This window comes from Fusarium venenatum, assembly GCF_020744135.1.
Source record: "Fusarium venenatum strain MPI-CAGE-CH-0201 chromosome Unknown EDB82scaffold_4, whole genome shotgun sequence".
Classification (NCBI taxonomy): Eukaryota; Fungi; Ascomycota; class Sordariomycetes; order Hypocreales; family Nectriaceae; genus Fusarium; species Fusarium venenatum.
In genome coordinates, this window is record NW_027072132.1 from 5,999,789 (window position 1) to 6,027,010 (window position 27,222).

General features: G+C 48.7%; 7 protein-coding genes across 7 annotated transcripts; 5 read left to right on the forward strand and 2 right to left on the reverse strand.

Annotated features, from left to right (window-relative positions):
* Window positions 1-2,593: 2,593 nt before the first annotated feature.
* EDB82DRAFT_481100 (uncharacterized protein) lies at window positions 2,594-4,177 on the forward strand (the record flags this gene model as incomplete). Its single annotated transcript, XM_025725184.2, has 1 exon — window positions 2,594-4,177. One exon carries the CDS (start codon window positions 2,594-2,596, stop codon window positions 4,175-4,177), a length of 1,584 nt encoding a protein of 527 aa, XP_025593808.1.
* A 1,374-nt stretch (window positions 4,178-5,551) lies between these two features.
* Window positions 5,552-7,237, forward strand: EDB82DRAFT_437716 (major facilitator superfamily domain-containing protein; the record flags this gene model as incomplete). Its single annotated transcript, XM_025725185.2, has 5 exons — window positions 5,552-5,718; window positions 5,786-6,477; window positions 6,532-6,821; window positions 6,873-6,970; window positions 7,021-7,237. The coding sequence occupies 5 exons, from the start codon at window positions 5,552-5,554 to the stop codon at window positions 7,235-7,237; spliced, it is 1,464 nt and encodes a 487-aa protein (XP_025593809.1).
* Window positions 7,238-8,536: 1,299 nt separating this feature from the next.
* On the forward strand, window positions 8,537-9,376 carry EDB82DRAFT_517124 (uncharacterized protein). Its single transcript, XM_025725186.2, has one exon. It carries the CDS (start codon window positions 8,541-8,543, stop codon window positions 8,943-8,945), a length of 405 nt encoding a protein of 134 aa, XP_025593810.2. The 5' UTR covers window positions 8,537-8,540; the 3' UTR covers window positions 8,946-9,376.
* A 482-nt stretch (window positions 9,377-9,858) lies between these two features.
* EDB82DRAFT_517128 (uncharacterized protein) lies at window positions 9,859-11,604 on the forward strand. Its single transcript, XM_025725187.2, has 2 exons — window positions 9,859-10,263; window positions 10,359-11,604. Exons 1-2 carry the CDS (start codon window positions 10,187-10,189, stop codon window positions 11,401-11,403), a joined length of 1,122 nt encoding a protein of 373 aa, XP_025593811.2. The 5' UTR covers window positions 9,859-10,186; the 3' UTR covers window positions 11,404-11,604.
* Window positions 11,605-12,293: 689 nt separating this feature from the next.
* On the reverse strand, window positions 12,294-14,466 carry EDB82DRAFT_530492 (fungal-specific transcription factor domain-containing protein; the record flags this gene model as incomplete). Its single annotated transcript, XM_025725188.2, has 4 exons — window positions 12,294-13,789; window positions 13,840-13,926; window positions 13,982-13,991; window positions 14,119-14,466. The coding sequence occupies 4 exons, from the start codon at window positions 14,464-14,466 to the stop codon at window positions 12,294-12,296; spliced, it is 1,941 nt and encodes a 646-aa protein (XP_025593812.2).
* A 4,091-nt stretch (window positions 14,467-18,557) lies between these two features.
* EDB82DRAFT_481105 (uncharacterized protein) lies at window positions 18,558-19,865 on the forward strand (the record flags this gene model as incomplete). Its single annotated transcript, XM_065608153.1, has 4 exons — window positions 18,558-18,615; window positions 18,778-19,100; window positions 19,547-19,595; window positions 19,687-19,865. 4 exons carry the CDS (start codon window positions 18,558-18,560, stop codon window positions 19,863-19,865), a joined length of 609 nt encoding a protein of 202 aa, XP_065463521.1.
* Window positions 19,866-21,315: 1,450 nt separating this feature from the next.
* On the reverse strand, window positions 21,316-26,354 carry EDB82DRAFT_548585 (uncharacterized protein; the record flags this gene model as incomplete). The annotated part of the gene is made up of 8 exons (XM_065609526.1): window positions 21,316-21,368; window positions 21,516-21,544; window positions 21,729-21,914; window positions 21,963-23,565; window positions 23,671-24,012; window positions 24,129-25,024; window positions 25,094-25,818; window positions 25,869-26,354. 8 exons carry the CDS (start codon window positions 26,352-26,354, stop codon window positions 21,316-21,318), a joined length of 4,320 nt encoding a protein of 1,439 aa, XP_065463522.1.
* Window positions 26,355-27,222: the final 868 nt, after the last annotated feature.

Below are 27,222 nucleotides of genomic sequence, written 5' to 3' on the forward strand. Positions count from 1 at the left end.
GAATCCTATAGGCTACAGATGATGTAGATGACGCTGGCCAGTGTTGCGGATAGAGCGGCCGAGGGAGGGACTATTCATTCTTGATGGTGAACAGAAAGGAAGACAGGTATGTTTGACGATTTGAAAGCCATCATCGGTAAAGTCACGAATGCCGGGAATTCTTCAGTCTGTAGGCGCCACGATCATGCAAGCAGGCCCAACGGCTGATATGTGCATGTCTCACCACTTGACAACGTGTTGAAGTGCAGAAAGTGGCTGATGAGTGAGAAGCCAAGAAAGGGAGTTACCGATATAGAAGCGGGAATGGCTTTTAAGAGGTATGCCAACTTGGATGGATGCAGCGTAGTGGATGTTCCAATGATAATGCATAGCATCCGTAGTATGCATGTGCTTACGGTGAGGCCGATGCAACCATCCAGATGAATTGATACATGGGAAGGGAATGCGAAACCGAATGACTTCTTTATTTTTGTTTCCAATGTTGATGAAGGAGAGACTAATCTCGTTAGTTCGTGTAGTTGATTTGGATTGATTTTATGAATGCCATGAATTCTCGCGTATGTAGGTACGGCAAGTACCCTTTCTTGGCTACTGGGCCTAGTGAAGACCCTGCAGATCGTGAGTTGTTAGTGAGGCGGGTACTAATAATGACAATGAATATGAAATCGAACAAATCTTTTGCTTTATGAAGAAAGTAATCTCATATTGAATTGCATTCCCATTGGTATTTATTATTCAGCAATAGAGACTCATCATAAAAGGTGCCACTTTGGGGCCCGACCCTGAGCTAAACCGCCCCGGAGTCGATGCCCTGACAATGCCCCGCTACTTATGGAGGTTTTAGGTCGGCCAGACAGCCAAAGCTCCGGCATGACCTCGTCTAACCTGGCAGATACGAGCTCATTTGACCATGAGCAAATTGATGTCATTAATGGACAATTAAAGATGTGAATCTGCAGACAGTCAAAGCGATACTCTAGATCTACTCTGAACTGCACAATCACTTTCCAAAATGTTACCTTTATTGATGATTACCCGATAAACAATGTACAGCCCTCAGCAACGTTTCAACGATTCTCTCTAGCTCTCAACGCCACCTCCCTGATGGATGGTAGCCATCAAGATAGTTTATGTTTAGTCTCCTACCCATAACAATTGAAAAATATCTCATGTGCGTCTTGACAACTTGAAAACTGCAAGCTATAGGTGAATATCATTTCTGGGCATCTGTCACGTTTTTGCCTCGCTTCATAAATGATCAGCCATGATCAGCAGGAGAAGACGACAAGAATAATAAGAATCACCATTGAAAAAGAGTCCAAGATACTTGCATCTCGCGTACATCTCGTAAATAGAACACTAGTAATCTCAAAGGGGTCGAGGCGCAGCGCCATGACAAACGAGCTAGTCTGTAAAGAGAAGATATGTCAGGGGTCTTTGTACATGTGCTCTTCTTTCTGTTGTACATACAGTACGTATCTATACGTGTACACACAATGAATGAATGAATCATTCCCCTTCCCCGTTCAGACCAGACCAGGCCATGCGAGCAAACACAAGCAGACAGGAAGCAGTGACAGTGTCACTTTGGAGAACAGTAAAAGACGGGACCATGGAAGTACAGAGATGAGGCTGCATTCGTTACACCTAATCACAATCACTGCATAGAACTCGACCTGTTCTACTCTGCATCAATCCAACAACGTCGACCTCAACGCCAATCTACCTCTACGCATACCAACTGTCACAAATGCTTGGCTCTTGACTACTCGTCTCGTGTTCTCTTGCATCTCCTCCAATAGGAAACCCCTATTGCATTGAGTTTCTGCAAAATGTGCAGGGGCTCAGGCTACTTTGCCACAAAGTATCTTGTACATTGTCACTGTAAAAGTCCGTTCCCCGAAAAGGCACGCACTTGCAGCAATTTTTTCTTTAGTGCAGTGGCCGCTAGACCTACTGGAGCTTTTAGGTGGTCACCCACTGTTCGTTCGCTGGCCGCTCAAATCCGCTCTTCCCGCGCCATTCCTTCCAGGGATGGCCCCAACTGCTCATAACTCATTCTCACTCTCAATGCAACTCGACTAACTACGCCTCCCATCCATCTTCTTCATCCGTCCTTCGTTCCATTCCCTTTTTTCCCCCATCTCACCCAACACACACGATCGAGGAGGTTATTCACTGGAATACTACTTGTATTCTTTTACTAACCCCTACCTACCGTTTCTCACACTCGTTCACAAACACTTTCTTCCCTTTTTTTTGTTTCCTTGTCTCTGTTTTTCATTATCGAAGCATTGCCTTTTTTGTCATCGCTTCACGCGCATTCGTTCCTGACTGCCGCGTAACTCCTTATCCACATCGCACAAGCCCGAGACAATCAGCAACAAATCTACTTTGCTCTTTTCGACGACTCCCTACCAGAGACTTTTTTTTTTTTATAAATCTGAGACGGTCGCTGTTTTCTCTCTTATTGGATTTTGTCTTTCTTTCGAGCCGAACCCTTCTGGGTACACTTCATCCATCTACACGGCCCGTCAACCAGACCATAACTTCATAATCGCCTGCCGTTTAATTGAATCGACAACTTCTCAATATGCAGCTTCGAAAGTTCTTACTTCTGGGCATGCTCGTCGGAGCCGAGGCCACAAAGCTGGTCGCTCGTCAGAACACTGACTCCGACTCGGCTGCCGTGCCCTCAACCGATTCCGCTCCTGCGACCACTGCTGAGGCCGACCCTTCACCAACTGACGATACCGCGACTACGGCTGCTGACCCTACCACCGCCGCCGAGCCTACCGACGATGCAACCACTGCCGCTGATCCCACAACCGAGGAAACCACCGATGCCACTACCACAGCTGGGGACGTTACCGTTACCAAGACAGTTACTGTTACCGATGCTGATGCCAAAACTGTGAGCCGCATGACGACCGTGATGAAAACTATCACCTCTACTGTCGTCGTTACGTCTACCGCTTTCGAGACCGCAACTGTTACTAGCAGCGACGCTGAGACCGCGACCGAGACGGAATTCGTTACCTCTACCCAGTGGGCCAACGAGAAGCGTGCTCTTGATCTTGCTCCCCGAACCATTGGAGGCGCTGAACTCGTTGCTCCCGCCGCGCCTACCGTCACCTCTGTTCCTTACGACTTCCACGTTGAGATCCGTCGTGATCAGTACGGCCTCCGCGCCTTCCGACGAGGCCTTCAGAAGCGTGCCACCATCACCGAGACCGTTACTGTCACCGAGGGAGGAGGCGACAGCGACACCACCGTCTTCAACACCGTCTCCCGAACAGTTATTTCCACCATCAGCAGCCAGACCAAGGTTACCAAGACCCTTACCAAGACTGCCCAGGAAGGTGCCAGTACCACTGTCACTACTACGAGCACCGTTGTTATCACCTCTACTAGAGTGACTACTGGAGTTGTTCGCACAGCGACTGTTGCTCCCTCAGGAGAGTATGGCCCCGCTGGTACTGGTGGCGCCAGCTCCGATGATAGCAACAACAAAAGCAGCAGCAGCAATGATGATAGCGGCCTCTCCACTGGTGCCAAGGCTGGTATCGGTGCTGGTGTTGGTGTCGCTGGTCTGATTGTTATCGGTGGTCTCATCTACTTCTGCCTCCGCAAGCGCCGCAACGCCAAGAACAAGGCTGAGTACGACGATGTCTTTGGTGCATCTGAGGTTCCTGTTGGTGGTCGTGGTGGTGGTGGCGGCGCCGCCGCTGCTGTCGGTACCAGCCCCCACATGTCCCAGACCTCCCCTGCTGCCGCTTCCACTCTGGCCCCTAGCCGCAACACTACTATGTCTGAGGGTTACCGTGGTACTGCCCTTGGCGATGGACGTGCCGGATTCGCCAAGCCTCAGCAGTATGGACGTAACTACGCGGCCGTTAGCCCCGAGACCAACTACTCCCGTACTGCTGGTAGCGACCAAGCCTTCTCAGCCGTCACCCCTGAGAACAACTACGCCAACCTTGCCGGACACTCACCACACAACAACGCTGCCGAGATGTACAGCCCTGCTAACACAGCTGAGCTGGCATCCGACAGCGCTGCTACCAAGTGGCATCAAAATGATGCTGCCGAGATTGACGGTAACCAGGTCTCAAGTGCTCGCGGTACAGCACCGCCTGAGCACGTATATGAGATGCCTGCGCAACCCTATCGGTAAATGAACATGGTGCCATGTGACTAACACAGAGGTCACTGGCAAAGAATCGGATGGAAGGATGAAATAAAGAAAATTCAAAGATGGTTGATGAGACTCCACGTGGAAGATAGAGGAGATTAATTAATGTCACATGCTGTACATACTGTGAGCCCATTTACTTTTTTCCTTGCGTTTTATGAGCTTGGGTCAAGCGGACGAGAGCGGGAGATGACATCTTCCATTGAATGCATGACGTTGTATATCTTCTATTCCCACCATTATGGTGAGGACAGACTTGCGGATGATTTAAGGTGTTGATTATAGGTAGATATGCATCAATCAAACGATATTGAAGTCAATTGGGATCTGACGATGTCGTAAGGCCACTTATTGGTCGCTAAAGCTTCGCGACTGTTACTACCTATGCAGCACAACGATATATGACCCGTGGTGGTGGGATAAGATTCTCGTATTACTTGGGTTTGTTTACCTCAGGTTAGCTAGCATATATGCCGTTGAACGATACTCAGCAGATATACCCTTGTCAACGTTGAACATGTCATCCGTTTACCAGTGCTGAATAATCCATTCAAATACTTTACCTGGGTTCAACGACTGTTGAGCTTAATCGTCCGTTATCGGTGACGCCACTTAATGTCGTGCATTGACGGAAGAGCATGTGTAAGAAACATAAAGCGCCCAAGCAACAAGATCGACCTTGATGCCATGAATCTTTGAGTAGCGGTCATAATTCTAGCCTTTCCTAATCATCAAGACCTAATATTGACCAATCTTCGCCACACTTATCAACCAAATAACACAGAACCTAGTATTAACTTCATGGTCCAGAGTAGATCTACTACGCACAGAATCGTCGTCCCACTTCTCAACTATCACTCAGCCTATTATCGCAACACTCAAAGTTACAGTCTATTTTCTACTTAGAACGAGAGGGGGAAATAAAAAAATCTCTCTTTTTTTTGTGCAACCGGACAGGTTTCGGATGAGCTGATTTAGCGGAGAACTTTTCCATTACAAAATCGAAATCTCCCCTTGTCGGGCCGCTCTTCGAAACCTTTTGATACTTTTGTTTCTCATCGAGTTTTTCTCGACATTTATGCGCCAAGCTTAGCCTAGCTTTTTTCACTGTTCCAGAACGGTTTGTCGCGAGTGGCGCGGTCTTTTATCCCGTTCATCGCGCTCATCCGAGACCTTTTCGTTGCTTGCCTTTCTGTTTTCTTTAAACAGAGGTCAAGGTTTTCTTTTTTTTCTTCTTTTTTTTTTCGTTTCTTTGATTGGAGGGAAAGAAGTCGAGTTCAACTGTAAGTCTTGTGCTGAAATCCTTGTTCGAATTGACTTACTCACAAAACTCCACTAGAAAAGCTATCAATCACTATGGCCTCCAAGGACGGCGGCGAAAATACTACGCCTAGTAGGCGTCACAGTCTCAATGATGAGTGTGATCCCAACTCGGTGGCTGATGAGAAGAGACTTGTTGCTAAGTTGGACTTTTACATTATTCCTCTTGTCATGGTCCTCTACCTCTTCAGTTTCCTAGACAGGTTCGTGCGCGATACTAGTTGAAGGACGATGAAAAAAAGTCGCAATGACTAATTCGAATCCAAACAGAGTTAATATTGGCAACGCTCGACTTTATGGTCTTGAGGAGGATCTTGGCCTTTCGTCGAGCCAGTTCCAGGTTGCTGTGTCTATTCTCTTTGTCACATACTTACTCTTCGAGGTCCCTTCCAACCTCGTTCTTAAGCTCTTCACTCCGCGCCGATGGCTCGCCTTTATCGCTGCTGCATGGGGAATCATCGCCACGCTTACAGGCCTCGTGAACTCATACGGATCGCTGCTTGCATGCCGTCTTCTTCTCGGTGTCGTGGAAGCTGGTCTCTTTCCCGGTTTGACTGTGTATCTCACATTCTTCTATACGAAGCGGGAACTCGCACTCCGCGTGGGTTACCTTTTCGTCAGCGCTGCAGTCGCTGGTGCTCTCGGTGGTCTGCTTGCGTACGGAATCGGTCATATGGATGGCGTGCGCGGCATGAGCGGCTGGCGCTGGATCATGATCATTGAGGGAATTCCCAGCTTCTTGATCGGTATTGTTACATATTTTGCGTTGCCCAATGATGCGGAGACGGCGTACTTTTTGGACGACAGCGAAAAGGCTCTTATGCGCCTGAGGCATGCGCGCGAGTATGGAAACACGGCGTCGAGTCGAGAGTTTAGCAAGAAGGATATGATGTGCGCCTTTAAGGACTGGAAGGTATGGGCGTTTTGTGTTGCGCAGTTCGGAGTCGACACTATGTTGTACGGTAAGTTTTGACATCTCGCCCAGCTGTCAATATCCAATTCTAACAGGCATACAGGATTTTCCACTTTTTTGCCGACCATCATTAGAGATCTTGGTGACTGGACAGTCGCAGAGACACAGCTTCTCACCGTACCATGCTATTTCCTTGGCGCAGCGGCATACATGTCCACAGCCTTCCTCTCGGACAAGCTGCAGCGCCGTGGACTCTTCTGTGTCATCTTTGGTATCATCAGCTGTGTTGGATATGCTATTCTTTTGGCGGATGTTTCTTCTGGTGCGCACTACTTTGGCTGCTTTCTCGTAGCTGGAGGTTTGTACGTGGTTGTAGGCTTGCCGTTGGCTTGGGTACGTTGGGATAATGAATTTGTGATGGTACCGTCTGACTGACTTGAATAGTTGCCCACGAACTCACCTCGTTATGGAAAGCGTACTACGGGCACGGGCATGCAGCTGACATGGGGTAATGCTGCAGGTATCATGTCTGCGTTCATCTAGTAAGTGTCCTTATCCAACAATTGATTGAACTCTACTGACCATGGCACAGTCCTGCTTCGGATAGACCTCGATACATCACGGGTCACGCTGTGACGCTCAGCATGGTAGCGTTGGGTACTGCCATCTACGGATACATGTGGTGGTGGTACCGACGTGAGAACGAGAGGCGACAAGCAGGCCACATTGATGAGAAGCATCAAGGGATGGGAGAGGATGAGCTGGCTGAGCTTGGCGATGAAAGCCCCCGTTATAGATTTACCATCTAGTCAAAAAGCCGATATGGCATGAAGAGAAGGATGACCATTAAGTTTATGAGGGATGAAATCAAGGCATAGAGGGAAAAGAATGGGAAGAGTTGAAAAGCAACCATTGGATTATAATATAGACATTTACATGGAATCAAGTTTCTTTTAACATGAAGTAGAATTGCGGTTGGGATAGAGCAGAGCCTCACGAGCGTACGTTGTATTCCTCACTTTGGTGACCAATAGAGTTTGCTACTGAGCTAGTGGCTTCAGATACATCTTTAGAGCCTCGTTGCCGGGGTGTCTCACAATAGGTAGACACCAAAGGAGCAACGCAATGATGTATGAGATTCACATTAGGAAATAACAATGATGCAGTATACAGCCACGCACAATACCGGCCCCTTCTTTTGACTTTGGTATGATATGTTGATATGGTACAAGAACAAAGTAGAAATTGGGAAGCGTGATTTTGTTAGGGGTTGGGGCTGCCTGCGTACGTCAGCTGGTGGTGTGGTGTTGTGTTGCTTTACTGTGTAATGGAGCCAGCGCGTGCATATGAAATACGAGGTTCAGGCGGTGATGAAAGGGTTGTCCAAATTGGACAAAACAATAACAACATCACTCGAGTAACAGATCAATAAATTTATACCTAGTTATATGAGTTCTTCTACAATAGTAGCAGTCGGCCTATCTTGCAGAACTAAAGTGATAAAGAAGGGTCTATTGGACTGATCAACCTAAACACCCCCATCATGGACCATGTTAGCCATTGTTACCATAACCACCATCAAAATTAAAAATAAGATAGCTACCAATCCGATTGCCACTGTCATCCTATTGTCCCGAGGGATGCATTGTAGCATCGGACAGAACGATAACCAGAAACTGTCCATACCAAGTACCCCGGGATAGATCGCTGTGGACCATTACTAGCGCACCCTGTGATTTCCAAATTTAGGTGCATAATTCCTTAGCGTGAAAAAAAGGCTTAACCTGCCGACTGTTGTTCCCTTGTTCCCCCCTAGTTTCTCAACGCTTACGGGTCTTCCATCTTCTTTCTGCATCTCTAACTAATTTCCTCTTGGCTATTCATCACTCTCGTTCTTGGTTCTGTCAGTGTTACCAACTTTGTCTACCGACTCTCGCTTGTATTCTCTTTGACAGTTGGAATTCACCTGACTTTTGTTCCTTCTTCGGTCGTTGTCTTGGTGATCTCCCCTATTCTGTTTACTGATCGACTCTGCAACAACTATTTGACACTCCGCTTCTCAAGTCTACTACCGACATCATGCGTTTCTCCAAGCACGTCCTTCCTCTCGCTATGCTCCTGACCGGCGCCATTGCCGCATCAGACGAGGAGTCTACCACCGCTGTCGAAAAGTCCAAGGCTACCGACGACAAGGCCGCAAAGACAACCGCCGACGAATCCAATACCGCAGACGCGACAGGGGAAGCCACGGCGACTGCCACTGCCACCGGAAAGAACGACAAGGACTCCAAGAGCGACAAGTCCGATACTGAGACCAACACCAACACTAGAGAGAAGGAGGCCGCTTCCAAGACGGCTACTGAGAAGGGCAACGGACCTACAATCACTTGGGACCCTCCTTCACCCAAGACTACCGTTCCCGACATCAACGCCGGTCCTCCTTCACCCATGACCCCTGGTGTTGTGGTTCTATCTCTGGTTTTCGGCATTACATCTATCGGCATGGCACTCCTATAAGAACATCCGTGCTCACGGGGTCATTGCAGCTTCACTCCTGTGCGGCAGCAAAGCCCCTATTCTACGCAAGCGTTTTTGGATTATTGAACTGTTTTCTTCATCTTATTTCACATGATTGTGGCGCTATATGGAATGGCAATGGTGATTAAATGACTTGGGACCTGTAATCAGTTGCGCGCGTTCTATTTGTGGCGCTCAGACAATCCTTTGTCTCGGACAAGAAAAATGACGGGGAAATTGACAAGGGGCAAAGTTTATGGAGACATATAATCCACCTATCTGACAATTCGGTTGGGATGAGCATTGCATTGGAGTAATATATAAATAATTGGGTTCAGTATCAACATATGAGAATTTCGTTTAAAGTACTAAGTCAGTTGTTCTTTAGCTGTGACTCCTTGTCATGATCTGATTTTACTGAATATGTGCAAGCAAAACCAGCAAATTCCAAACCTGAGACAATACACTGACAAGGCAAATATCAAGCTTTGATGGACACTCCAATCCACGTGCAAACTCCTACAGAGACAAGATAAGCATAATCTCTTACTTCAAGATGCAATTAATTGGCATTCAATAGGACCTACCATGCACTGTATTCAACGTTGCTTATGCCCAGTTTGAAGATATCGATGAGATCTGACCAATGACTGCCACTATAATCGACGTCATAATACGCCAATGCCCACCTACCCAATCACTTGACCCCTCCCCCTCATTCCTCTGAGTCTAGTATCGTGCTCTTCAACATAGCACGCCTCCAGCGCTTGTTGCGCCTGCCTTGTAGGGGATCTTCAGTGGGTAAAACCGTGGAAACAGCTAAGGTATCCATGGTCAATCGCCTCACATTCCTTCTGCCGGATTAATACCCTGGGCTGAAATGCGCTGGGCTTGCGATAATGTTAGTAGATACACCTTCTCCCATCCTCCCGCCTTACCAGCAATTTATTTCTTCTTCCTACAAGCACAAACCATATACCCGGCAATTCCCAGTGCATATAACCTGTCACGCGCCTGTTCATCCTACGCTTTCTGCTTTGGTAACAACGTTTATTGACACACCCAAAGTTCCTGAGTAGCCCTCGACAGTCAGACCCTCGATACCTGACGTCGCCTCGTATCACCACCAACACTTTACATATTTTCTTTTGCGACCAGCCCGATTCTTAGCTTCTGAACGGGAACTACCTCGAACATCGGCGCTCTAGATCCTTTCTCGATAAAATCAATCAACCATCGTCATGGCGCAAACACAAACCCCGACCTTCATCAACCTCCCTCCCCCGGGCTCTAGACCAGAAACTCCATCAGAGATGCCGTGTGTTATTCCTTTTTCTATTTGATTTGACTTGCAATGGAGTCGGTGGCGCTTCTTTATATAACATCAAACACTGACGCCGTCGTTCGTTTCAGCGGCACTCCTACGAGTACTACTACCTCTCTTTCCGCGCTATCCACCACTGCGATCAAGGACGGCCATCGTGGCCACTTCCCTCCAGGTCATTTTAGTCGTGGCCATCAGCACAATCCTTCTACTCAAAGCCTCGAGGCTGAACGCGCCGACCGTATCTCCCGCCTTGCTGGTCTTGAACGGGTTTCGACCCTTCGAGCACCTCCTCAAGCGAACGCTCCCGGGGCTTCGTCAGCTTCACCTCAGACCACTCCCACTTCAACCACTGGATTTCCACCGAACTTCCCTTCCTCGCAGCACCTGACGCCTGCCTACTTTGATAGCAATGGTCAGCCCATGGCTATCACCAAAATGAGTACTGTGGGAACAGCGAGCGCAACCGAAAGTCATGTGGGCGATGGTGATGATGCACGTACTGCTGCTGGCGAACGCGATGAGGATATGTTCAGCACTGACACCAACTACCGTGAAGCTGGGTCGGTAACAAGCATGGGCGGTTATCCGGATGCTATGGATGAGGATCTTGATGGTCCCACTGCTCGCTCTGTTGGCGGTTACGATGATCGTATGAGTGATGACGGCTCCGCTTCGCTTGTGGGCTTTGGTGAGGGTGCAGGAAGTACCGTGTCCGGACCTATCTACCATCGTCGAACGGCACCCCAAGCTCGGGGTTTGGAGAGAACCAACTCGGGGCTTAGTGACATTCGACGTGAACGCGAGTCCCATTTGGGTGGTGACACACCTGTGAGTGCATCTGCTCTGCAGGAGCGCCGTGATGCCCGCATGATGGATGGTGTTGCAATGGACCCGAACCCAGGGCAAGCGACCGAGAACGACTCCTTTGTTGACACAACCTCCCGTGGCCCGGTCTCTGCGTCACAGTCCCAGGCGCAAACTGCTGCTGCTGCTCAGGAGGCAGCGGAGAGAATTGTGCAGAGGTTGGACAGAGGTGAGACAAGGGCTCCTGCGACCGGTCTCGTAGGACCTGGACGAGGCGATGAGCCGCTGGGCAAGTTCTATTTCGAGGGCGAAAAGCGCGAAGACTAAAAAAAGGTGACATCAAACAAGTATTACATTGTGTAAAGCACGAACTGTGCAGTGCGTTTTCATGTTTGGAATTCGAAGTTGTCAGGGTCTTGATTTTCGGGTAGAGCTATATTACCCTGTTTAAGCTAAATGCTTTCCCAACGTTGTTTAGATTCTATCATGCACGTCGCTACCAAATTGATTTGTATTGAATTTCGCACATCGGAAACAGTCATCGATACTCAATGATGAACATATTGGTGTGATATGCCGTCCAGCTCGAACCCCCACGACATCCGTACAATTCGCGCAACTCTTGGTAAGATACTTAGTGGATTGAATCAAGCTGTCGAGAGTAGGACAACGTTGGCTAAAGTTTGAACGACAAATGCTTCAACTTATAAGCGTTGATATTGAACTTGATGCATTGCTCCATGCATGCTGCTGTACTAAAAATAAAAAAGAGCCGCCGCTTCAGCATACCTATTGTAGCTAGTTTCTATACATGCTGTTCATATCTATCAAGTATGCAAACATGCCTCATCCACTTCGTTTGGCAGTTATCATGAAACAAAACAGTAGAAAGACATATCTTCCTATCAGACCTTCCCAAGCACTGGCCAAGGTAACGATCAACCTTGCAAAAATAAGCACTGCCGGCCGAAAACAAAAACGCCGTATTCCCATCGAATCGTCAGACCCAAATCCTATCGGTCTGATGTCGACAGTATGCTCGCTATAATAAACGACACGAGGCCTCCCCATAAAGCTATTCTGAGCTTCGGTTCCGAAATATTATGTGTATAAGTAAAATCGCACGAGGTACTGTGTCCTTGAAACGTGCTAATGGTTTGTTTGAAGAAGGAACCAAAGCAAGCATTTCGATTATTCGTAATGGTTGTTGTGAAAGCTCAAGCGCAGGTGAAGTCCAGACGCATCCGACGGGCGATGCCCTGCCAGTCCCATACAGTGACCCAGTCACCTTGTTCCATCAAGACCCATACTTTCTCAAGAAGTTCCATGACACGCTCACAGTTACGGAGACCTGTGTAGCCGCGAACGGCCCTGACTGCCTTGCGAACACGTTCTTGTTGAGCCTTTTCGAAACAGGCGGTGCCAATAATGAGGCAAGGTATCAGGAGCAAAGTCTGAGACGGATCGGAAGGCTTGAAGGACTCTAAAATGGACAGCGACTCTTCAACTGCGAGAGTAATGCGGCGATCGTGATATGCAGGTCTTCGGGTCGGTGGTGGTGACGATGCTCTCTCTTGGCATGAATAGTCCTGTTCGTGCATGGAACTTGTCCTCGAAGGATTGCGTGATGTTGGACAGCTGCTAGCCACGTGAACATCTGAGACCCCCGTGGCTCCGTTGGCCCCTGATACTGTGGCCATCATGGAAGCCCTTCTGAGTGGTGGCGGTGGTGGACGCGCAACCGAAGTTGACGCTGAAACAGGTAATGTGCTAAACGTCGAACGGCGCATTGAGGACACCGAAGGTGGGTAGATAGTCCGGAAGAGATATACCCACATCATTTGCTTGTAAAGGAGCCCGACTCGATCACGGCTATCGCCCCATGGCCAATTTGGTGTCCACTCACGGATGGCTGCATCTATTTCAGCAGCCTGGTATAAGCTGGTGTAATCCACTACTGGGTCAACGGCGGCTGCTATATTGGCTCGGATCGTGTTTCGAATGGTTGTGATCTGAGAAAGGTACTGGAAGAGACCGTCGCCAACGCCCAATAACCGAGGTGGTTGGATCGGGGAAGCAGGCTCCCAGTCTTCTGATGATAATCGGGCTGTCATATTTTCGGGGTGCCAGAAGAGGTCATCAGCAAAGATATGGTACTGAAAGAACTCGGTAATAAAATTATAGAATGCCGGGTCCTCAGGGGGGGAGTGTTGAATCAAAGTCTGATAGGCCTGAAGATGAACTCGGTGTTCACCTCGAGGGTTTCCATCTGCTCTGGTCTGAAGAAGTAAACAGAGCATCTGTCCATATCTTGCAGATAGAATGGTTTTGTACTCGGGATCATCCTTATCCAGGGGCCGGCCCATATCCTCGTAGAGTCGTTTCATGGATTCGTCGTGGTGATAGTCCGCTCGCCGTTGCAACGCTTCTCTGCTTGATTGAGGATGGTCTGCTAAAAGCTTGCCACCATATGGAGTGTCCCAGTCAATATGTTTGCTGCTGACAGCCAAAATAGAGTGCATCAGCCCTTGGTGTTGGTTGGCAAGGTTAAGAATAATGTCCTTGAAAGCATTCTTGGCCTCGCCTTCAACGGTCAGGACGTTGCTTAGATGGGTGATGTAGTGTTTCCAGAAGACCTTGTCCTCCACTGTCTCGACCCCATGGAATATGGGCTGCATGGTAATCACTGGCAGTGACTTCTGACGCAAGCGCTCTGGCGTGACTGTCAGTAAATTGGATTGACACACCCAGCGATGCACTCACCTTCTTCGGCCTTTTCTTTACCACTTTTCCATATCTGTTTCTCATGATAGCCCTCGCAGACGACAGCGTTCTTCTCACAATTCATGCCTAGTAAAAGAATGTTAGACCATGCCGAAGTTGTATTGGTTTGTTCATGCCATACATCGTGGTTTCTGCTTGATGTTAGCCGCCTGACCCAAACTTAAATAGTATGCTGGCACATTATTGAACAAGACTAAACATGGACTGACACGCCCGTTCTTGCCCGTGACACCAACCATCTTTCTGGGAATTACTTACAGCTTCATCGCACTTCTTCTTGCGTTTGCGGCAGGTAATACAGCCAGTCTTTGATCGTCCTTTTGTAACTTTACTTGTGCTTACAGCGGTTGCCAGGGGGTGCTTTCTTGGTCTTCCTCGTGGTCGTTTCGGCTTCGGATCGGTGCTTGTGGATTCGATGGAAGCTGGTGCAAGGGGGGCAGCTTTGAGATCATCCATGTTAATGTCATCTTCGATGGGTTCCAGCTTCGGGATTGTGAGAATGTCGTCTGATCCTTGTTCCCAACTGTTGTCCATTTCAACATCATCTCGGTCGACATACTCCGTGCTCCAGGAATCGGCACAAGACGACGAGGCCGAATGAATCATTGTTGGCGCGGAAGAATTGTCCATTCCTCCACTCAAAGGTGATATTTGACCTGGTTGTAGCTGGTTTGCCATAGAAGACATCCATAACGACTCCATTGGTAAAGGCGATGGTGGCATCATGCTATTTGACTCTTCGGAGGGTATGTTATGTCTGTCGCACCAGGCTAGGTTCTTTTCAAATGGAGGAAAGCCAAATGAATATTCGAGGGCCATTTAGCGACTACTACGACCTTGCCCTTCTGGGAATGAGAAAGAAGAGTTGAGAGAGCAATCTACTGCAACGACAGTCCCAAGGCTGGCGGTAACGGCTTAGATAGATAACCAAAAGTAGCTTGCCGATCGAGTATGGTATGGAACAGTACAGTGTAGTATAGTCTCTAACTAGAAGCTGGACGTGACGACCCAGCATGAAGCTGTGGAGACTAGAGGGTGGTGGCGGTGGGCGTTAGGGTGGACTAGTCCTCGACGCCAGCACACCAACGGTTGATCGAAGCTCGTTTAGTCGCCTAGGACAGACGACGGCTCCAAACTCGCAAGATGAAAGGGAGGGAAAGGTGAGGAGAATGGAGGGGCTATGTATGTGGGTGGAGAGGTCTTATTTGGAAGTCAAGGTGTGGAGGAGTTCTGAGATGCAGCATTGGAACCCTTCGCTTCTGCTTGTCTTTCCTGTCGACTCCATCTCCCCACAGTTGCGGCGGACTAGCGATCAGGTTGGCCTCATGGTCTAATGGCCAAGTCAAGGTCAAGGTGAGAGCGTTCGCAGGGGCCTTTGACAGCCCCTCAGCCAACATGTACTGTTCGGTCCCGTCAAGGGTCACTCAGGCCGCCCGATTCCAGAGATGGTCACGTCCAGACCCTGTTATGGCTGGGGCTAACTACTGGGGGCTAAGTCGACTAGTAGCTCTAGGACAACGACCATGGTGAATGAGACGTGGAGGACACTGAATCTTGGCGAATGTCTCCATCAAACGATGATGGAGGACATGGATAGATGGACAAGGACATGGCCTGGTAAACCCACCCTCTGTAGATTTAGCGGCTTCAGGGCCCTGACAGAGATGCTTCAGGGTACGCAGCAGGCCCGCTCGAGTGGGACCTTTCCTTGTCTAGATTCTGGATCGACTAGAGTGTTGCAGACAGAATCGTACTATACTATACCTACGGAGTATTAGATGTCAGCGAAATAGATACGAGAGCAGGGGTTTTGACTTGCGAGCAACTGCAGCTATGAGATATGAGGAGAACCCACCGATTGAGCATCTCGATCAGCTTGACTTCTCTTTCTATAAACACCAATGGCAGCGAGTCGTGCCATCACGCAACAGGTGGAGCAGCAGTGTCTATGTATGGTCCGACTGTGTTGATCTGTTTCTTTGGAGTCACACGACAAAGTGCCGACTAACTTTGGAGTAAATAAAAACCCGAGTCTCCAACAGGCGACGTTGCAACGGAGCTGTAGCATGATATCATTTGAAGTCCCTTGTGCTTGTGAAAGTCTTGTTGGGCGACATTTAGTGGGTATTGAACGTCTCAGCGTTGATCCTTTCGACAAGCAACTAGAAGTTTCAACCTCGTTGAGTCGAGAACATGGTTGGAGGTGCGAGATGCCTATACTGTGCCGTAGCATTGGGACCGACTTTTGGGCATCAAGTGAAAATATGATTGAGTGGGGAGACTATTGAGGACATTGATTGTGTGAAAGGCGGTGCGGTTGGTTGTTCTGGCGGATAAAGACGATGGTGGTTGACAGCGGGTGAATTGGATTGACTTGATATGCAGTTAGTTCATTGTATTTCAGAATACGTGATTTACAATGTAGATCAGTGTCTTATGAGGCAGGCATGGAAAAGCACCTGCCGTCCTATCCTTCTTCGTGGTAGGTTGTGTTGAGGGAAGGTACTCTCTCACCCACACAGCCCCTACCTACCTAGTAGGTACCCCCACTGTGAGAGTACCTACCAACCTCGGGGATTATACTGAAGCTTAGGCAAGTCAGCTCTCGCATCAAGCATTTCTACAACCAAAATCACTATTTGAATATTTTGGATTGATTGACACAGTAATATCCGCAGATATGCTTACTAGTTATGACGCCCGCTGCTGACAAAAATAGGTCACAGCTTGGTCTGCCTGGGTTTGTTGATCCAGACCGCCAGCCCAATGCATCGGCCTTGTGTCTTGCAGAATCTCTACAGCAGCATCCCTGACTGCCACATTTGACTCACCCATTTATCGTTAGCATAAATTTGCCTACATACAGTAGCGGAGACACTACTGTGAATGGTATGTCCGCACCTGGCGAACCTCCAAAGCTCCTTTCCCATCCGGAGCAAGCTGATTGACATGGTATTTCCATGTTGGCATCACCCAGTATCATAGATGCATTGAACTACTGCAATGCGCTGCTAGCGCGTGCGCCATTCTGGATGCTGGAAATCGACGGCCTAGAATCAATTGAATAGGTAGGTATTCTGAGCTCTGGGACAGAAAGGCAATGCTTGGGCAGCTATAGTACTCTATTGACGGGTTGAGCTCGAAACAGAGTTGGCGGTAAGTTCGATCACAAATTACACACAAAAAACCACTGACTCTATCAATGAGGAAAATCTGGACTATTCTACGGATATATTGATGCCATATTCGACAGCCTTTGCAATCTGTTTTGCTTTTTTGCGAAGGGACTGTGCCTCTCTATGTTGTGGTACGTGCTCTGTAGCCGAACGGGTAGGGATATGGCCAGCCCAGCTCACATCCTCCGCAGCCAGCCGCCTGCTCACGGACCTTTTGGTGACCAAAGCATGCTTCCTCTGAGACAATGCCTGTCTAGGTTGGTCGATCATCAGGAATGGATTCACCTTGACCCCTGTTCGACATACGTATTTGCTAGAACGTTGTTACCATAGTCGGCCGCGATCACTCTCATGAATCTAGCTTATCACGACTGTCCTATATTCGAAAGGCTATCATCGATGGCTTTTGACAACTCGAGAGAGTAAAATCTGGCCACCAACCTTGCCCCCAACACCAGCTCGTACGTAAGGCTTAGCCTCGAGCAAGACGAATTATCAGGTATCAATTCGAAAGCAGCGGGACATACGGAAACGATGATTCTTTTGCAGCTAGTGAAAGCTGACATGTCAAGTCACTGATAATATCGGCTTGTGTTTATTAGACGGTACAGGAATTAGCCAAGCCCCTGAATATATTATGGGTGAGATGAGTTTTTACTCAACCTGCGCCCGCCTTCAGTTTGTTGAAACTCCTAGTGCTCGTGCTGTCCTCTGACTTGCGTTTCCTAAACTTCTAGAGTATGTTTGGGCGATGCTTCGATCAGTTGAGCACTTTGTTGATCCTTCTTCGGTCGATTGGAAGCGCCTTGACCCTTTCTTGCGTGAGTGTACATGACTCGGCTTACCTAAATGAGTAAGCCTTTGCGTCGCTTGTTGTTACTATTCCACGTATCGTTTGGCGATTCGTTTGAAGCCACCACAGTTTCGTCGCCAATTTAATCTATACACGCAGCATGTCTCGGCCAGCCCTCAGGAGATCGTCAAGCGTTTAATTGCAAACTAACAGTTTCGGTATCCGCGTCAACAAGTATCTCGATAAAGCATTGCGAGTGTATGCGACGCCATTCATATTTAGGATGTCGTTGTCATTCCCTTTCTGGATTAGCCTGTCTGAGCTAAACAACTGTGGGAGACCTGACTGTATTGCTGATACGTAGCAATACTTCATTGAGTTGTCTCTGGAGAGACATATTGCATTCTTGCCTGACGCATACCGTCGATAACATTCGTCTGTTTTTACACCGCCCGGTACACGGCGCAATGTGATATTTGACGATGCCCAACAATTGAGTTCGACGGTGCGCCGGCTGAGACGCGGTCCGCTGACTGATTCCCGTCTTTTCCCTAGTCCAAGCAGCTGGACAGATGGATGGGACCAACCAAATCGTTAGCACAAATTGAAAACGTGCGCATCTGGCATAATAGACGTCATTGTTAACGCCATCTGTTGGCTCTAAATAAAGGACTTGACCGACTTTATCACGCTAAGCCAAAGGCTTCCACAGTACAGGCACAAGCAGTATGTTCTTGTTGATTCTGGTACCCCTGATACCAGCTCAGCTGCTGTTCTTGGTGCAAGGTGATTGTGTTTACAGCTCACGAATCTATTTTGGAGGACAACAAAGAGCTGGAGTCGAATTCTTCGCATGGACGTAGACGAGCGGACCTGCAGCATTGACACACATGAAGTTGTATTGCACCTGTCTTAGTCTGGACCGGGTACTACTGTGCTGTCGTGCAGTATATCTCGTACCTAGACGAGTCTATCGTGAGGACCCTGGCGATCCCTCCTACCATCAAAAACCTGGATCTCGGTACCCAGCCAGAGAACATATATGTAGCAATAACTCCACGTACCCTGCTGGCCTTACTAAAATACCACTAGACCACCTGAACTGGGGATTCTTATTGCCTAGTCGTCAGCAAGCGCGCGGGTCGAGTGGGCTAGAACACCTGGAGGCGGGTCAGGCTGAGCTCAAGATTATGCTCGCCGTTTATCACGCAGGGTCCAGCTATCGTCAACTGACAGAGCTATTTCGTTTGGCGATTAATGACCACCAGGCTGTACGTACCGACGGGTCTGTGCCACACGCCGTCACGCATTTTGTCACGGAATTAAAGCCCACATGAAGCTCTCCTGTCTTGAGCCCGTGCGCATAGAATCCCCCTAGAAGGAGGTTTTCAGGTCACATAGTCGCTAGCAGATCTCCCGTTATCGGGCCGGTAACGATCGCCATGAATCGAACTAGGCCCTAAGTTGAGATGTGCGGTGAGCCAGTCTTCGATTAGAATAGGGACATGGAGATGAGCGGCCCTCTCAGATGCAAAATCACAGCTTTGGTTCGACATGGCGTCGATTCGAAGCATGAACTCGGAGATCCTCCACTGCTGGCTGACCACATGAGTAAATTGCTACGGTTTGCTAGCGGGTAAGGGCAGATTCCTTTGCAATTCTTTTGCAAATTTCGTCGACGGTTTTGGGCATCGCCTGCTGTAGTCTCTGATATTAGGCTCACCTTTTCTGGGCAAGAACTCAGGGTCAACCCAAGTTAAAGCAAGGTAAAACGTTGCTCGGGATTAACAAAACCGACATACATGGCATGCACGGACTATGATTTTCAATGCACCAACCACCACTTGCATGCTGTAGATGTTGGAGAAGAGCTAAGCCTGCAAGGCTTTTGTTGTGGGGAGATCGTTATACTCACTCCACGACTGGTATATTCAGGAGGTGATGGATATCCTGGAATGTGTCGGCCTCATGCTGGAACATCCAACGTTCGAAAGAAGATTCGACCGGGCGTTGGCGGTTTTACTGGGTCACCCTAAATTGACCATGACCGGAGCAAATAGTCCAATCCTACTTTTTGAGGCATATCAACAACACTTTGGCGGATTGATAGGACCCTTTCTCTCAGCAGGACTGCAATAGCCGACTTGGCGCATATTGCATCAAAACGAAGGTGTTTAATAACCTCTGTGTTGTTTTCAGCGCGCGTCGTGTCAGGACCGATCCCGACGGTCCGAAAACACGAACACTACAGGCTATATTCGAATAAATCTGAAATAGAGATAAGGCGTCTCGGGCATTAACCGAAACCCGAGGTGAGATATTTACTTTTCAGGATCGAGAAGTAATCAATTGATAGTCATCTCATACCCCAGACGCACAGGCTGGGGATGATCGACGGATACCCATTTGAAGGCGGGGCTGGTTATTGTTCGAAAAACAAAATCGTGCCATGGTGTTTGTTGATGAGAGAAACAGAAGAGTGATGGGCGGACGACAAGTGGGGGGCTTCGTGGGGAGCGGTGTGTCAATCCTTTGATATGTGTGGATGGCTTCATCACAAGACGACGCCATTATCAAGATGAGCAATGGAGACTGCAATGGGAAATACCACCCTACCAGCTGTAGCGCTGTACTATCCCACTCAATCGACATCACCCAACCTTACGCGATGACCCTTTAGTATAATTTACGTTTTGATAATCAAATAGTTACCTTGGCAATAACCTTTTTATTCTTCTTGGCCTCAAATGTCTAGAAGAACACCCCTGCCCTGTCCTGTCCTACTACGCCACACCTCCCCGGAATTCGGCTTCTTGACTCGCTCGGCATTTGGTCACCAGCTTGTAATTTAAATCTTCAGACGTTAATTGACTGGTCCAGAGGGCTTCTCCAAAAGGGGATCTCGTAGATTTGGGTTCCCTCTGCCTGCAGGTGATTCGACGTCGCTCGAGTCCAAGTCTCGTGCGTCGTCACGGGTCTCCTATCAAGCGAACGACCTAACTACCTTTGTGCCCCATGTCCTCGATAGTATTCCGTATCCTCAATTGGCAAAGAGATTGGGCACTCTCTGATAAACCACTGGCATAGGGGAACCCTCCATGCTGTGTGTGTTATGCCGAGATGAAGCGAACGAGTCTCATCCCTGGTGTGGTATAGCGTGGCTGCACCAATGTGAACGAACGTACGTGTTGCAACACTGCTTGTCTCAAGCCTTTTTTTTCTTCCTATCCAGGCATGATGGATGTGATCTCTAGCGTGCTTTCCATGTTCTGCAGTACCGCTGTGATTCATGCATGGTACGACTTGGTTCTCAATCAGAAAAAGATGGTTAATGTGGTCCAGTGTGCAACATGTGCTCATGGGAATGGTGTTTGATGAAGCTCATGATAACAAAGACCCTGCAAGTTACATGCTGATTGTGTCATGGTGAGAAACGTGTCTCAATCACAGCGATAAAAACTCTTGGCAACTTGGCTACGCAATTGATTACAACAGGTCCCATTCTTTCGGATCCTTCGTTTGATGTTGCATTGAGCTATCTGAAGTGACTCGTGTATTTCCTTCCACCCTTGGTTGTGTGGCACTAGAGTTTGATTCAGACTTTATGAAAAACATTTTGATTTCGTAAAGTCTTGGCTTCTCTGTACTGGATTCGACTCAAGTCGGTGAGTGACCGTGGTAGCTACATACAGATGTTCTCAAATGCGTAAAGCACCTTCACAATGTGATTGAGATGTCACTTTTGTAGCCTATGTACAAAATATCTGGACCCTGAGACATGTAGACAACAAGCTCTCAAAATACGACTTCATGGCTTTTTGCGTCGCGATATGACCTCGTCATCCCGTCCCCTGCCTTAGTGCTCTTCTTCCGCCGCTGCTCATCCAAGACCCATCTACCTGCCATCTAAACGGAGTGCAGTTCTGCTGCTGCTTCCACTAACAGATTTCATTCCTGCGTTTCGACTCGGTGTTCGTGCTCCATCTTGGTCTGCTTTACGCGCCCAGTCCGTATCAACCTTGAGTCCTTGAGGCTTCCTAGCCCGGAAAGAAGTAACGGGGAGAGTCTCAGCACTTGCAGCAGCCCTGGATGGTGTCTACGCTTGTTGAAGTTGGCCGAGGGCAAGGGTCAACTGAGACTCGGTGGGAAGTGGTGGTACAGGTGGCGGGGGAGACGAAAAGAGTGGCTCGGGGGCGTCCTGGATGAAGTTCCTCCAGGTAACAAGACTTTCATTACTCATGCGATTTTCCAAGGCTGGATTATCTCGATTTGTGCGGTCTCCAAGAATAGTGCTCCCAAAAGAGCTCTTACGACTCGGTTTCTTGGGAGATTGCTTTTCCTCGAACTCAAGTTCTGCCTTTTCACGGAAGAAAGCTATTCGCTTCTCCCTGTCCCGCTTGATTTCATGGTTGTTCGAAGACCAAGGTGAAACGCAAGGTGGTTCGGGCTGGTCGTTATCAAACGGCCGCCAGGCTAACTGAGGGGAAGCCGGTGTTCGTGGTGTTCGTGGTGTTCGTGGTGTTCGTGGTGTTCGTGGTGTTCGTGGTGTTCCCGGTGTGCTGTAACCAGAACGCACCCGCCTGCGGAGAACGCTACCGATTCCTGAAGAAGGCGTCCACGGAACGGAAATGGTGCGTTGTTCTGTTGGGGACGGCGTTCTGCGACGAGAAAGATTTTGCTCTCCTGCAGGAGGAAATGGTGATTGAGCTCGACCTTGTGTATCAAACTCTTGTTTCGGAAAAGGGTGCGTGCTGCTAGGAGTATCTCTTGGCTTCAGCCGCTGCTTTTGGAGCTTTTGAGATTGAGAGAAATCTCGTGTAGAGGTTATCAGAAGAGATTGGGCATTCTGTTGATCCAACGTATCATACGAGGCTATCTGAGCGCCTGATGTATAAGTCTCCTTTTTGTCTTCGGTCCTGGCATGCGACACAATCTTGTGTCTTCGCGGTGTCATCGCGATAGATTTCACCCACTCTTTGACCGAATTCTGCTTGTGTCGGTCTGTTTCAGACATACCGTTGAAATGTTTGGCCTTTGGGGTTGTGTCGTCCAAGCTTCTACTGAGCTGGCTTTCCTCGGGGCCCCGAAGGGGATATCCGAGACGTGCTTGAGTGTCGTGGAGATTGAGCATTACGCCTGATCTCGGAAATGTTCCTTGGGTGATACTTTCCCGGCGATGTTCAGGCGTGAATCCGGAATGCTCTACATTATCCAAATTGTATGAAGCTTGGTGATGGAGTTTTCTGCTGGGCTGTGTGGGAGTGATGATTGTCGAAGCGGACCTCTGAAGACCTCTGAGCACTGGGGTTGCGTTTACAACGTTCTGTATCATGGCCCCCGAAGCGCGTGGCGTACGATCACCTTCCGTTACCGTATTGTCGTCGTCGTCGTCATCATCATCGGCAACAGCAAATTCATGGTCCATGGATTTATGAGGATCGAGTGAGGTCTTGATTCCAATCATCCCAAGCGAGGATGGAACATCGGCATTCAGCTCATTAAACATTCTCGACCATCTTCGATCATCGTCCGTATTCGCGCGTGGTCTCTGCCGGTTAATCTGCAGCGGCTCTGGTTTGAGTTCAGACAACATCGATTCTGCATCGATATCCCACAAGTCTGCCTTCAACCCCTGAAGGGGCTTATCGCTGGGACTTGGGATCAGCTGAGCTTGCCGAATATCCTCAGAGAGGAGCTGGCCACCAGAACTGTCAACGACACGCTTTGCGAGAGTCCCTGGCGTCAATCGGTCAGTCGGCTCGACTACTATGGGGAAGCGAGCAAGCGGACTATGGCCAAAGATAGTATTCAACTGGCTTAAAGTGTGCTCCATTGTCTTACCCTTTTTTCTTGGCGTGGCAAATTCCAAAACTGACATATCCTTTGCGCAGACGCGTGAAAGTTGTCTTGAGAGTGTGAGGTTTTCGGCATCGTCCTCAACCTTCACATCTACTTGGTCTGAAAACTCTTTCCGGGCTACTGTTTCAAAGCTCTTGCGTGATCCTGAAGAACATTCGCCGAGCTCTTCTGCAATTATATGGCTACGACGCTCATCGTGAATGTTAGATGCCTGGGTTCTAGGCGCAGGCGTATCTCCTCCTGTGGCCCTTTTCGACTGAGATATTGTATTCTCATTGCTACCAACATCAACTGGCGTCGTGGCGTCCGATCCCTCATCGTTTACTTCCGTTTCATGTTCACCTATTGGCCGCCAATCTTCGACTCTGCCTCCAGCCGGTCCTGTCTCTGTCAGTGCTGAGCGGTAAACACTGAGTTCCTATGGTGGTAGTGGAGATTACCTCGGTGTGGCATTAATAGATTCTTTCCTTGGTACACGTCAATAGAATTGGGGGCTTCCGTCGTTCTACTGGATCCTTGATAAGGAATTTCATCACCACTCCCCTTGGGATCTGGATTTTCCGGGAAAACAGGAAGGAGAACAGGATCCTTCCCGAGGTGTAGCGATAGACGCATGAGCCCGATGAGGTCCTCTCCTTGTGAAATTGTTTTTGATGTTTGTCCTTTGTTAAACTCTTGCACATCTAAATTAGGAACAGAATAGGCATCTTCAGAAACCAGATCGCGTCGAATTATCTTGGGTATTCGAGGAATAATGATAAACTTCTTGTATCCAGGGGTCCAATACCACTGCATGTCAGGTCTCGGAAGCTCGCACTGTCGGTTTTCGCGAAAGGCCTTGGATTTCTCCAATAGGTACATACGAGCGTATTCCATGGGCGAGATCCGGGGTTTCGCAAGCGGGTACGCTGGTTGGGGGGGATCCTTTGTCCCGGGCTCTTTTTGGTGAACGTGCGGCTCTTCGGTGTCTTGCGCAATAGACTGTCCTGGACTCTGTTGAAGGGCCTGGGATGCAGGAGAGGCTTCATGGTTGCTGTCATCAAAGCTCAACTTCTGATGATCTGCGCCTGCAAGTGGTTCAGATTGCGGGATGTTGCCTGTAAACATCGGTAGACGTTTTCCGTGGCTTGACTGAGTTTTGTTAGAATTGGCCATGCATTCGTCTCGTGGTTGAAAATGCATTTCTTCCAATCTTTTGCTATCTGGCAGACCAGGCTGACGGTACTTTTTGCTTTCGATCTTGTCCAAGGCGCCTGGTGGGTGGTGCATTTTGAGCTTGTCGGAGACTTGTGCACTGGGAGAAGCCGGCCGTACATCCTCATCTGCCTCATACTCGCTGTCGAAATCGTACTAGTAATCTCGCTGATCGACGAGTTCTGCAGGCAAGAGAAGACCAAGGGTCGACTGTTCTTGTGTAGACATTTTGAGCTTCCTGGCGCGGGGGTGTTGGTAAAAAAAGGTTTTTGACAGATCGTCAGGATAACAAGCAATAGGCGGTTGGCTCATGTCTCTAGCGAGCAGAGCAATGTCTGTCTTTGCAGGGCTAAGTTCTCGCCCAGGCATGCCTCTCAGCAGGGGATGGAAAGCCAGAGGGAGTTGAGGCGTCGCGAGTGGCTGTTTTGCAGATCCTTGATTTTCTAGTGAGGTGTTCGGGATAAGGATAGTGCTCTCAAGCTGAGAAGAACTGGCCTGTGGACCAGAGTTGCATGATGTGTCTACGCTAGATTTCATAGGAGACCCGGCAGTGACCGCATGATAAGATACCGTGTTACCTGATCTTTTCTCAAGTTTGTTCAAAAGCCTCATGGAGAGCTCCTCCACCTTCTTGAACTCTTCACAGTAGCGCAACATGACGTCTCTAACCTCTACATAACTAGAGGTATCACACCAGAAACGCAGCTTCATCCGGATAAACTCCTGTCGTTCCTGTGTGAAGCAATCCTTGGAAATAAGATGTTCGAAAACTGAGAATCGAACACTATCACGGACACCTGACGAATGTGGAGTTGGGTCTACATCATCTGTGTCCCTCAAAAATACAGCTGAGGGCACAAGTGCGTTGAGTAGTGCCATGATCTGAGCAGCCTCCTTTCTGTGGTTAACATCTTTGGTCAGCTCCTCGATAAGAATCTGAAATGGTCAGCTGTTATATGTTTTTCACGGGGTAACGCATATCTTACGCATGTCCTAAGCCCTGCATGCAATTTTTTGAAGTTGGTGGTGGACGTCCGTTCAATCTCTTGAAGCATTGGGGACCGGTCTTCCTGCGGTGGAGCAGCTTGAATAGCCTCATCTACAGCTTCGAGGATACGAAGACGGCGAATTTCTATTGCATCGAGGTAGCCCAGACCATTCATTGCGAGATCGAAATTGACACCTCCATTCTCGGGCTTCCGAAAGATGGTGGAAGCGACGTACTTGGCATATTTACGACTGTTTGCATCGTAGTCGACGCCTCTTGCCGCATGAATTGCTGGCCAATCTTTCTTGATTTGTTCTGCGATCTCTGGATCGCTGTCGAATGATAGCAGTCGTGTTTTTATCTCTTGCGCAAACCCACACTGCCGAGGGTCGAGGCCGTTGGTCACGGTGTCGATCAGGTGTTTGATGAAATCGTAGCCACTCCCTAACCACCAGGTTTCGAGGTCGGCAGCGTAGGGCGGCATTGTTTCGTATTGGCTGATAACCAAGGGCCTATGTCTCATAAGGTGAGGGAAGCATGGTGCGGGAACCGAGATGTTTAGATTGTAAAGCCCGACTGAGGTTGACGGTTGACAAAGCGCGATAGAGAAAGTCGGTTCCTAGGCCGAGCGTTTGTAGTTTGCAGGCAGCAGTGCAATTTTGCCGTTTGAGTTAGCCTCGCCATTGTAAACGCCGTCTGCACCTATGAGCAGTGCCCTTTTGCGGTTTTGGTGTTTGCCCTTTTTTGCATTGTAGGTGATTATCGGAATTATTTTTGAGGCAGGTATTCACTGTCTTGCCTTCCTTCTGTGAATCGAGATGACTTCAAGAAAGTATCACGTATCACGTGCTAGTTTGTTGATAATTAAAATCCGTTCTGAGTAGAAGCGGATTGTCTATTTTTTAAGATGACAGTCTCGATGTTGTTGACTGCAGCTCATGCGGTCATCTTGGAATCAAGAACTGCGGTGACATGCATCTCGAACCCCTGGCCTGCTGAGTCTCCATTCAATTGACGAGGCCTCCTGCATTTTCCACTAAAATTACAGCGATTTTTAGACTAGTGCCAAGATTAGCGGACCCTCTCGCTGAAATTACAGGGGAGCTTCCATAGCTGTCGCCGAGGATCTGGTTAAATTGAAGTGCCAAGGCCAATCGCAGCCAGTTTCAGGGCAGCTAACTGTCACTGGGTGGTTCTGACGCAGCACACCTCAAGGAACCGAAACTAACTTTGTTTTTAGTCGGGACCAAAGCCAAGCTTGACTTGACTTGAACTGCCCGGTCCCGGATTGTTTCTGTTTCTGTTTGGTGCCACGAAGCAACCACTCGATTTCAACTCCCTTCCTTTCATTC